This window comes from Mugil cephalus, chromosome 14 (genome assembly GCF_022458985.1).
Source record: "Mugil cephalus isolate CIBA_MC_2020 chromosome 14, CIBA_Mcephalus_1.1, whole genome shotgun sequence".
Classification (NCBI taxonomy): Eukaryota; Metazoa; Chordata; class Actinopteri; order Mugiliformes; family Mugilidae; genus Mugil; species Mugil cephalus.
This window is the reverse complement of record NC_061783.1, coordinates 20,838,817-20,851,213: the sequence shown is the minus strand read 5'-3', so window position 1 is coordinate 20,851,213 and position 12,397 is coordinate 20,838,817. Positions and strand designations below refer to the sequence as shown.

General features: G+C 45.6%; 1 protein-coding gene across 29 annotated transcripts in view; it reads left to right on the top strand.

Annotated features, from left to right (window-relative positions):
* The window catches only part of macf1a (microtubule actin crosslinking factor 1a), a 228,628-nt gene that overhangs the window by 104,518 nt on the left and 111,713 nt on the right, over positions 1–12,397 (top strand). For 10 of the 29 annotated variants that reach the window (XM_047605937.1, XM_047605940.1, XM_047605947.1 and 7 more), the window contains exon 1: positions 9,371–12,386. In XM_047605937.1, coding sequence (XP_047461893.1) covers positions 11,187–12,386 — 1,200 coding nt within the window. In that variant the 5' untranslated portion in view covers positions 9,371–11,186. Of the gene's footprint in view, positions 1–227; positions 318–1,464; positions 1,567–2,670; positions 2,749–3,772; positions 3,866–9,370; positions 12,387–12,397 lie in introns of those variants that run through there. The other 19 variants (XM_047605949.1, XM_047605960.1, XM_047605957.1 and 16 more) reach the window with 4 other exon arrangements.

Genomic DNA, 12,397 nt, shown 5'->3' with positions numbered 1-12,397 from the left:
CTCGGCCGCGATGCTGAGTCACCGTGTCAGCGGTCGCCACCGGTGACAGTCCAGCCACCTACCCCCTCCCCACCCCGCTCATTAGACGAGGCAATGTCATGGCAACAAAAGACAAGAGGCCACAGCTGGAGCTCCGTCTCCGTTGGCATGGCGACCGCTGTCAGCTGCGGGGTGATGGCTCTGACAGGTCTCAGGTTGGATTTAACTTTCTGTCTTTTCTTTCTCAGGTGAGGAAGCACATCTCAGACCTGTACGAGGACCTGAGGGATGGACACAACCTGATCTCCCTACTGGAGGTCCTCTCTGGAGTCACCCTGGTACGATTTCTCCTGATCATTTCTGTCCCTCGCTCCTCGTACGCTCCCTCACACACCTCTCCATCCTCTACTTAAAACATAGTTTCACCATAGAGACTTTCCTGGTTTTAATCACATTTTTAACTATTTTTATGTGTTTCGTCTTATGATTCTGTTTTGTCAAGCGCCCAGTTTGTCCACGGTGACATTTTTATATCACATGTTGTCCACACCAGTGCAGAGCTCTGGTGGCCTGATGCTGCACAGCATGGAAAGGCCTTAATGCTGACAGATAGACACGCAGGCAGGTTTATTTACAGACGAACAGAAAGTGACTGACTGCTGACTCCGGTCTGCACAGACACGTGGGACATAAACCCGGGGGTGACACATCTGTGTCATTAACACTAAAAAAGAGGTGAAATAGATGTTTCATGGTGAGATGTTTCTAATTGTGTCTGACAGGGGTTGTGTTGGAGTTGCAGATGCTGAGCTTTCAGTTTCTCTGTTTGCTCGTGTTTGCACACACTTAAACCCAGATTTTTTTTAAATGGACTTTGTAACCAGGGTAAAAGCAAAGAGCGTCGCCAGCATCTCTGGTGGGAAGAGTCAGTCCCGTTTTAGCTCTCAGCCCTGAGGCTGAGTGAGATCATGTCACAGACCCTGTTCAGACCTGGTATCAGCATGTATCCATGGCGATCTGATCACAAGTATCCGGCTTTAAGAAGGTCTGGTCTCGTTACAACCACTTGAGGTCATAGTTTCACACTCGCTATCCAAATAAACACAGACGTCATGTGGGCAGGTCATGCACCCAAACACCTGCTCAACCAACTCAGCAACGGCAAGTTATTATTTATTTATTTACCTCTGTAGTGACGTCACTTATTTTAGATTACAGCTCCAATACTATGTATGATCACTGATGTTAATTACATGACTGCAACAAACCAGTGGAGGTTCACCAGCACAGGGTCTTTTAACTTCCAGGCTCAGAACAAATTTATTTTACTCATCCATTCTTTAATTTTCAGTTTGAGTTATTTATTTATTATTATTCTTTTAATGTTTATTCCTCCACTCCCTCATCCTGTCCTCTTATCCATCTCTTCTCTTCCTCCTTCTTGTCTCTTTTCCGGCGCATTTCCCCACCCTTCTGTTACCGTAGCAACAGAAGAGCGGCCCTCCACCGAAAAGGGCATACGCCTCGCGGGCCCCCCCTCTCATCTTGCTAGCAGGGGAGGATGAGGAGGAGGAAGGAGCTCAGGGAGTATGTCTGAATCTCTGCCACCGCCCCCCTTCTGTTCACCCCCCCCTCGACCTCTGACCCCCCGCAGCCTCACGCTCTGGCCCATAGGTGGAGCCGTGGGGCCGCATGACGTGACGAGTGCTGTGAAACCACTGACTTCTTCTTCTAACCGGCGAAACGCGCAACGCTGCTGTTTGACGCGATAATTCTGTTGAGTGACAGCATCAGAACTCGAAGGATGAATTAATAAGTAGAATAAATAAAGCCTTTGTCGTTTGTGTAGAGTTTGAAAAGTGCAAAACATGTCTTCACTCAACAGAGCTTTGCTACTTTGCATGAATCACAGATAATAAAATTTTTTCTAAATTATATATTTTATAGCAAATAGGTTTGAATTTTAAACTTTTTCTTTGAGGAATAGGTTATAAAGAGCCTTACATTTCTAAATATTGCATTTATTCCGATTAGTTTTTAGACTCAGTAATGCATTTATTAGTGCAGCAAAATCATCATAATAAATGTGCACAAACAAGCTTACACATAACGTAATGTACGGCACAGAAAACATATCAAACACATATTCTCCTCTCCATCCGCTCCTCCTCCTCTTCTTCTTCTTCTTCCTCCTCTGATGTGATGACTAATTCTGAGTGTCTCTCTACCTGCACAGTGTGAACCCACATCTGCATCCTGCACTTTACCTTTCGTGCTTTCTGCAGAAAAAGTGTGTCTCTCATGCTTTGTGTGTGTTTCTCTCTCTCTGTTTTTCCTCCTTTTGCCATTAAAAACGTCTGAGACGAGTAGAGAGCAGTGGTTTGTTGAAGTGTTCATTCTTCATGCTGAAGCAGCATGGTCTGAGACCGGTTTGCTCTGAGACGGTCCTGGCCTGACTTTAACGTCCCACGTTGAAGACAGCGCCCCCCCCACCACCACCACTCCACGAGGATCATTTCATGTCAATATAATTACTCTGAGTTTTTGGCTCCACTGCACTGTCGTTTGAAATCAGCTTCGTGTTTGCACTCACTGCTGCCTCCTGCGTTTGTGTGTTTAAACTGAAACTTGAGCTGGATTCAACTCCCCGTCTTCATCGTCCTCATTAGTTTCTGCTCTCTTCTGTTTCAGCCCAGAGAAAAGGGCCGAATGAGATTTCATCGACTGCAGAATGTCCAAATAGCGCTGGACTTCCTCAAACAGAGACAGGTATGTGCACTGATCAGGCACAACATTATGACCACCAACAGGAGAAGTAAATAACATTTAAACCACATGAGACAATTTAATTTTCTGCTGGGAAACTTTCTGACCTGGCATTCATTAGCATGGATGTTACTTAGACATGTAGCACCCACCTAGACCAGACCAGACACCCCCACCCTATAGCAATGACACCTCATGACACAGACACAAGCACAAAAAAAACTTTAGGGAACAACTTAAAAAAACAACAAAAAAATATGAAGAACAGCACAAGGTGTTGACTTGGCCTCCAAATTCACTAGATCCCAAACTGATCAAGTATCTGTGGGATGATCCACCACAGTGGCCCCTCCCCTCAAAGCCCCCCCCAGTAACAGCATTGTGCTACCAGACAACACCACCACCCTCAGAAGGCCCATGTCCATTCTCTGATGACTGTCTTGGTTGGAGGCACAAGGGGAAACCTACACAATTTTAGGAAGGTGGTCATTATGTTATGGCTATTCTCATTATAAGATGGATTGAACTTTCTATTCTGAAAATCGTGTCAGAGTGTCTGATGATGTTGAAAGGGACAAATTATGCACATCTAATTTTTCTGAACATATTTATGTCGTCCCCAGTTTGTCTAGTAACACATTTGCATATTACTACCGATTACAATCTGGAGTAAAACATGTAGCACTCATACTGGATACCTCCCTTCTTTTCATGAACCAGCGTTTAGAACGGGACTAAAACCAGAATGAATCATCTTTACTTTCTGGGGACATGTGAGCCTGAAACTTGAATAATATGTTGTGTTATGCTTTAAAACTGCACCTTTCATGGTTCCCTCTAATTAATTAGTTGATCCCTCTCGTCTCTGTTTTCTCCTTTTGTGGGGAGTGACCTTTTCCTCCTCTGAATCAGGTCTAATCAGGCATCCTGGGTGCAACATATGAACCCACATTTAAACCCACATTCTTTCCTTTAATCATCAAACTCCTGCAGAAAACTAAACTGTCTTTTTAAATGTGTCTTCTAGGTCAAACTGGTGAACATCAGGAACGATGACATCACAGATGGGAACCCCAAACTGACGTTAGGACTCATCTGGACCATCATCCTTCACTTCCAGGTCTGTGCCTCTGTGTGTGTGTGTGTGTGTGTGTGTGTGTGTGTGTGTGTGCGTGTGCGTGTGCGTGTCTGCGTGTGCGTGTGCGTGTGTGTGTCTGCAGGGTTGAATTTGATTAACAGTTCATGCAATCGAACGGTCGAGCAGTTCTTTGAATCTGCACTGAAGGAGCTTAATGGAAACTCCACTAGTTGATTGTCTCATAATTGAATCATTGTGTGGACTGTTGCTGGTGATTTAGTCTGGATTTTAAATGGATTGAGAACAAAATGTGGAAGTTATTTCTCCTTGGTATTGCTACTTGGAGGCATCACCTTCCAGCTGTGAGGATCAGAGCTTTGATCGTGTTGTGTTGTGGGTATTGGAGTCTTTAACACTGTGCAGGTTAACCTCACTGAGCCGTTCCCTGACATGTCAATGTCTCCTCTGTTGCAGCTGATACTGTTTTTTGAAAAGCATTTTAAAGTCAGTACAGTTTGACTTTGTGTTTGGTGGGCCTTCGGGATTAATGTGATTTAATTGTGTTGTTGTCCCGACATGTGACATTTATAAAAAAAAAACCCTCCCCGGAGGAAGCCCTGGCTACAGAGCTGTCCCTTTAAATAAGAGCACAAGGACACAGTTTGGCTTCAGCTTGGAAATAAAGGAGCACAGAGGACGAAATGTTCAAAATTTCATCTGAGATTTTATATAAACTGAGCAATTTAAAAGAAATGTGTTTTTGAAATGTGCGTCACAGAATGAGGAAAGTTTGTGACTCGGAATTACACTATAAATAACTTGAACTTGACCTTTAACCGCTTATTGAAGTTATTAGTAGATAATCAGGTACCATTAGGACATAAAATAGCTTTGTTTTAATAATAGTGACTTTCTGCCATCATATGATCACTGCACCTAGTCACAACCCTTTAAAGTGAGTGAAAAGTTGCACAATAAAAGACTCCCACTGCCCTCCGAAAAATAGCTTTCAGTTTCTAAATGCTGTGTTGATGAATTCAATTATGGAGCGATGAAATAAATAAGAGCCTCTTGTTCACGTCCAGACAGTCACGTTGTTCTCCTGAAGTGGAATAATTTCCGGCTAATGTTCCTGCGTCGGTGTAGCCTCCGGTCAAGGTTGTTCTCTGCTCAAGTCACGCAAGACTTTTAACGTCCAACAAAATAAATAACTAAATAAATCACAGCCTCGTCCTCTTTTGTGCAGATTTGCTTTGGCACTTTTAAGGTTTAAAGGCTGCAGGTGCTGCCGTCGACCACCAGACCGCGCTGCGCTGATGTTGATGGTGATGCTGCCAGCAGGTTGCCACGGAAACTGTAGTGCACGACAACCGTTTCATTGGGCATGACTCAGCAGAACGCGGTGCTGGAGGGAAAGTTGGGTAAACAGGACGGAGGCTGAAAGTCACTGCGGGAGCTCTGGTGAAAGAAATGAAGGAGGGATTAACAAAAAAATAAATAAATGAATAAAAAAAAAAGGAGGCAAGAGAGGGGGTGGGCCCGCAGAGCAGCAAATGGTTTGAGTTTCTGGAGTTCAGTGAGTTTAGGGACAGTTTCACATTAGAGCTCTGTGCCTGTGGTTAGACTTCTGCAAATCTAGAGACACATGCAACATAATGTGTGTAATTTCTCTGCAAATATGCAATATATACATTATTACTTGAGGTTATACGTAGATTCAGATGCTTTGGACTTGTCATGCATTATCCTCAAGGTCACAGTAGTGGTATATATGTTGTATTTTCTCCAGGTCGTCGTGACTCGGTTATTCCGTGTTAATAAGACGAGAGGCCCACATCAGCGGAGAAATCTATAATTTCCACGTTATTCCCACTGTCAGCTTTTGGGCTAATGATGATAATTATTATTATGATGATGATGGAAACAAGCCTGCAGGTTTTTGGGACCGGGACGGTCAGGTGTATGTTCTGCGCGAATGACTCAGCACGCCGGCTAATTATAGGAGCTGTCGCTGAGCCTTTTTAAAATCGGGTCATAACTGTTGTTAGTCAGTCTTACGCCGGCGCATCAAGTTGAGGTGGTTTCTCTGTGTGAGGACGACCTGCCTCCTCAGCAGTCTGTCTCAAGCTTTAGTCTGACAGGGGTTTAGTCATGTCTTCTATATCCTGCTAATATTAATATCCGTCTTCCTGAGAGCTGCCTGAATGCCATCTCTCAAAATATAAATTGGCGATGACAGTGATACCTGGTGTTCATATTCATATTGACTTTACCGCCACCTCTGGAGTAGAAGGAACCCTCGAAAGTGGAAGAAAGTCTTAATTTGCCGTCATTTTTAGGACATTTACTGGTGTAGTTGCTCCTCCTTGTCACTAGGTGTCCCCATTTAGCTCAGGATCCCCGGTGACCTGACTCCTTATAAGTCTCTGTCCCTGAGTTTGGATCCTCCTCCTCCTCCTCCTCATCCATCCTCCTCTTCCAGCTGCTCTGTGTCTGCCTGTGATTGGCTAAGCTAGCTGTACGACACCGCTGTTAACCTCCGGCCTAATTCATCTCTGTCTGGGTGGGGTCAGTTTATTTTGTGTCGTTCAAAGGTACGACTTCAGGCCTGGGCTCCATCGATCAACAACACCATCTGTTGAGCATTTATTTACAGTGAAGCTGTACTTTCACTAAAGGAGGAGCTGATATCACCTTTCAAACAGAGACACAATGCTAACAGTTAGGAGGGTGATATTATTCTATCCTTCATTTGTTCAGTAATAAATCACATTATTTCTTCATTTTCTTCTACGTTAGTTACTATAATGAGCATCTCTCTCCATTAAAGTTGGTTTGTCATCATATGTTTTAATATTTGTCACCAGATCAGGTCTTATACTGTCCTTATAGCTACTTGTGGCAAAGACAGAGTCTGAATTATCATGATTAAAATCTCCTCATCAGTCACCGTGCTTCATCTCACATTATCGACATCAGAGCTGCTAAATATATTATCAGAGGAGCTCCTGAGAGTCGTGTCTCTTGAAGCTCTGGGTTCAGACCAAGGTTGGCGTCTGATGATTGCGCGTAGCCATGAAATCCTGTGGGACTTGATTAGTGCTTCTCTCTCCGTTGGTTCAAGCCTCTTCTTCATATGTGTGGGTGTGTGTGTTTTATGTGTGTGTGTTGGTCTCTCATGGTTTTGGTGCTTTGGTTAATGAGGGAAGATGGATTGCCATTGCTTTGAGAGTATTGCCTTTTAGTGGGCTCCATCCATATCTGTCTGAGAGAAAACACTCGTCCTACATGAAGCGCTTACTATGTATGCAAAGTGTGTTGTGTGCAGTTCTCTGCAGGGTTGGTGACAGATCTTTCTTCTGCAGTGCTGCCATGTGCTATAATGTGATCTATAGGATCACATGTATGGGCTGTGGTGGTGGGTGGAAGCCTATAGAGGTTTTAAGAATGTATGTGGGGCGAGGAAGGGGAAGTAGAAAGTTGAGACCCTGCATGCTCATATGGGGACATTAAGTTTTAGGTTTTATTGCAGCTTATTCTGCTTCATTTAAACCCATTGTCCTCGGTAGTGGACGCTTTAGTTTGCCATCTAGTGCTGGCAGAGGGGCAAAACACTAGTCGGTAAAAACATGATAGTGGATTCGTTCTAAAGACGATCACAGGACAAAAGTGGACGAGAAAAAAAAAAATCAAATTCTACAGTTAAAACATATTTATTTATACATTATTAATGTTTCTAGTTTGATATGACCTGCAAATTTAACAAATTTTATTAATAGCGACGAGCTACAGCCTCGCTAATTTTGCTCAGCCACATACAAGTATTAAAATGAACGGTTTTATGTTTTGTCAGACATTTGTGACTTTATTATAATTTAAATAATTAAATAATCCCAGCGTCCACATATGAGGACTTTTTTTTTTTTTTTTTTTTTTTTTAAACTACTACTTCCTGTTGGAAGATGCTAAGTTATTTATAATTTATAAACTAGTGCAATTTCCCCTAAAACTGCAAACATTGACATCTGTTTGGCAGGACAAAACCCAAAGATTATTTTTGTTTGTTTCTGAAAAGGTGCCATCTCCTCCTAGAGTACAAACATCTATTTTTATCACATCCGTTGGATTAAGTGGATTTTTAAATCCTGGCACTTCATCACAATGATGAACAATCCTGCACATTCCTCATCGCCATCACTCTCCGGTCGCTGATTATCTGCAGCGTCCGCGTGCTAACCAGTGCTACTGAAGGCTTAGCTACTTCCTTTTAAATGCTATTCAACTAAAACCCCAAGGATTCTTCTCACCTCCTGTTTCCAGTCAGTCGCCCTCAGATTTGGCTTCTTTCACAGTTTCGCTCCTTTTCAACTTTCTCTTAATTCCCCTAAATCTCTTTCCACGCTCTGGCCTTGTCCCTTCACCTCCTAACAACCTGTGGCTTGATTGACAGATGGATATTGAAGGGAATAGATGGACGGAAACAGGTTTAAGTGCTTGCCCACTCCTCATTTATCCTCAGTGTAATTCCGATTTAATTTCTGTCCTGCTGGCTGCTTCTTTATTATTATTTCTCTTTTTTTTCTTATGCGCCCCTGTTGCAGCTTGTCATTCAGAGAAGCTTTTGGGTCAAGTGTGTGTATAAATGTGTGTGTTTGTGGCATAGAAAGCTGCTCACTAACAGCCGAGAGAGAGAGAGCTAGAAAGAGAGAGGAGGAGGAACGAGGAAGCGGATAGGAGGAGGAGGAGGAGGAGGAGGAGAGCTAAGGAGGGAGGGGTGGATTGTGAGAGATCGAGCAGAAGAGAGTGTGAAGCTGCAGCAGCCGGGAGATAAAAGCTTTTCTCTCCCTCTGCCGGCGTATGCGAGCGAGGGATAAAGCGGAGCGGCGAAGCCAGTCAGGGGAGAGACGTTTCCAGGCTGCCTGCTGTCACTGGAGCTGCCGGCTTCCCCTCATCAGCAGGCCCCGGATCACAAATACACAGCGGGACACGTATGCAGAAGGACTCGCACAGCTGACCGGAGTGGAGCGAGGAGGGAGGGGGGGGGCACCCAATCTCCAAGGCACAAACTCCCTCCTGGAAAGAGGGACACACTCCGGCGTATCAATCGGATCAATCCAGCCAGGCTTGTCTGAGAGGCACAGTTTCGTTTTAAGTGGAGACGCCCTCTATGTGTTTTTTATTTTTTTTTCCCCTTCCTCCACGTCTTTGTTTTTAAGGGGACGTGGAACACGGACTCTCTTGTCCTAACCTCTGCCGCCGTGCTGTGTGATGTTTGGGGATGCCCTTCACTGGACGCCGAATCCCTTTGGCTCTGTTCCCGATTCATCTTGAGCTTTACTGGACCTTAGCGAAGCTGACGGAGAACCAGTCGCTTCTTCTTCTTCTTCTTCTTCCTCTTCTCCAGCTCCAGATCATACCCCAGATGCCTAGTCCTAATTAGATCTTGTGGACATGAGGAGCTATTAAGACACAAAAAAGCCCCACAGAGAGGAGAAACAGACTCTTATTTTTTTTTCCTATCCTGGTTTGTTTTGCCTCATTATAAGACCTGGTTTGAATAAACCCCCCTCCCCACCTCCTGCAAACTGTGGATTTTACCAAGCTGTTGTACCGTCGCACTGCACCACCTGATGAAGGGGAAGCTTCCCTGAGTTACTGGCTGACTGACAGCAGGACACAAGGAGGGTTATGATTGGACACTGCTTCAGCCAACTTTGGTCTTCTGGGAGTCTGACATTGAGCTGTGAGAGAGAGGGGGGATCTTTCCACTTGTATCCAGGAGAAACATGTGATTCTAAGCTGTCTGGGGAGTTTAAGGCGAAACCTGTCCGCCTCTAGATTTAGACCGACACTCTATTAGGGCAGTCGGATTGTTGCAGAACTACAACTATTTGATTCCACAGGTATCTGGCTGGCCTAGATCATCACTCTGGACTTTTCCTGCCAACCGCTGGGAGAAATTCACGCTACAGTATATTATACCACATAATACCACATGGCAGAGGATTGCTGCATCACATGAGACGCGGGCTCAATGAGCAGGATAAACCGTGGGAGGATGACAGGGGAAGGCGTCGAGGCGTGCAGCTCGTGCTCTGATTGAGTATTTAACAAGCTGTCAGTGTATTGGTTGGATCTCCCAGTAATCTGTGGCTGTATTGGCTGACTACACACTCTGTCACCCACGACCAATCTGGGCACCGTGCTGCCTCGGCAGAACAAGACACCGAGCTCGCCGTTACTACGAGTGCTATCGACAGTGTCACCATTAATACTACTTCCGCTAGGAGCACCGTGACGGATAGGATTCCTGACCATTTCTGCTGTGGGGAAGACTTGTGTTGCGATCCTTACTTCTCTCCATCTGCACTGCAATAACATTACCACAGTAGAGGAGAGGCATCATTAATTCATGAGCTCAGATAGATTTGAGGCCTAAGTGTAGATAGAGCTCCTGGATATCACCAGCACCTGCAGCTGACAGCAGATTTATTCATTCGTGGATGACGGGAAAGAGAGAATGAAACCTGCAGCCGGCGACGGTGCTTGTTTTCTCACTTCAGCGTGTAGCAGTCATCTTAACATTCATAACATATTGAATAAAGAAGTGAAATGAGATCCCAGCTGATTCAATCACTCCCAGAAATCCTGCAGCAGATACGGATTCCGACTTTCACACTTTGTTCCCAGGCATGCTGTGTCCGTGGAGCAGCTGGAGAATAGCTAATGGGCTGAATACCACTGGACTGCACTACATTTTTTCTCTCACCCACACTCATCATCCTGCCTGACACGTTGCCTTATACCTGGTAACAGCTCACCTGCCAGGAGCCTGGTGATAAATCAGACGCGCATGGCGTTGACTGGAATTTATTTTCCACCCTCCTGAGTCCTTGTGTCCTTGACTGCGACCACGGGTCTTCTTGGACTGAGAAGTACAGACTTAAAGCAGCCAGCTGTCTGAATGTAGACGCACAACCGATACACAACAAGGGTCCTTAGAGAGAGCAGGAGCACAACCGGTCACTGCACCAATCACAAGTTAGGTCAGGTGAAGGAAAGAGGAAGGACGAGGGGAGCTGTGGCACCATTAAATACCCGAGCTGGTTTCCTCTTGTGACAGCTCATACCATCTGTCTTTCTTTTCACCTCACTGTATTTAGGATGGTGCCATAGAAAATTGAGCTAAACCTGCTCTTCCTCACATCACTGTCAGATTAATGAGGGAGCTGCCAGTCACTTGCCAGCCCGTCTGAACATATTCCCTCTATTTTTGATGCATGAAATTTCGGTCTTGAGCGACCGTAATCACTATAACTTTTTGTACACTGTTCTTTAATTGTCCAAAAAAAAAAAAACAACCATGGGGAACTCTATCGGTTGTGTTAGGCCTCCACGGGAGAATGAGCTCGGTGGAGTCCCCCCACTTTCACCAAAGAAGCGTCTGCGTTTCAGGCGTAAGCACAAGGACAAGAAGAACAGGAAGGGAGATGTAGAACAGGAAGACTACGAGCGACAAGGATGCCATGAGCCCGATGACAGAGAGGAGGAAGACGACTATGAGGATGAAAAAGCTGCAATTATTAAAACATTAGACTCAGATTTTAGCAGCACTGCTAGGACTTTAATACCAATGCCTGATACCCAGTTAACTCATTCCAAAATCAATCCACAAAGCAATACTCTATCCCCCGGCGTAGGTGGCCTTTTGGGCAGCCGAATACTTGAAGTGTCCCCCAAGGTCAGCCCAGCTTGGAGAGGAGTCTTCTGCCTCCCGGGGGAGGAAGATACCGTCAGCGCAATCATAGATGTGTCCAGCATCCCGAGCCAAACCACCACGACCACCCCGGTCAACACCGCCCCAGCCCTGGGCAGCACCACTCCAGGCGGAGGGAGGGTCTGTCGCGTGAGGGAGAAAGTCCAAGGTGTGCTCGAGAAACCTTGGATCCTCCGGCAGAAGAAGGAGAAGAAAGACAAGAGGAGGGCGGTGAAAAATGAAAAGGAGCTTGGAGGAGAGGATGGGGCGATAGAGGGAACATCGAGGATGGGACAGGCACCTCCGAGCAAGGAGAGCAAAGGTGTGGTCCATATCCGAGAGGTGGATGGTAAACTTTGTGTAGTGAAGACGGTGTACCCCAGCGACTATGGCTCTCCAGTGTGGAGGGGTGAAACTGACGGTGAGGTGGAGGTACGCAAGGAGCCGCCTGCACCATCTCCTGTCGCAGGAAACATTCTTAAAGTTCAACTGTCTGAGGAGGAGAAAAGTAATGCCAAAATATCTGCAGGGGACCTCCCCATGTCCTCGAACCAACTGTATAGTCAGGAGACAATGGCTGTCAAGGGATTTCATTTGGACTCTCCAGCTTGCGCCCAGGAGAGGTTATCTCTCTTGGAGTCGGGATACTCCAGCGACCTGCCGCTAACCTCTCCAGAAACCGCCGGCACGACTCCCAGTCAGACGGATTGGGGGGGCATGACCAGCAGCTCTTCAGAGAGACTGGACTCCATGGTGGAGAGTCCTCTGTCGCTGCAGCAACAGGTGGCAGTTAAACACCTGCCTCAGGTTTGTTTCCA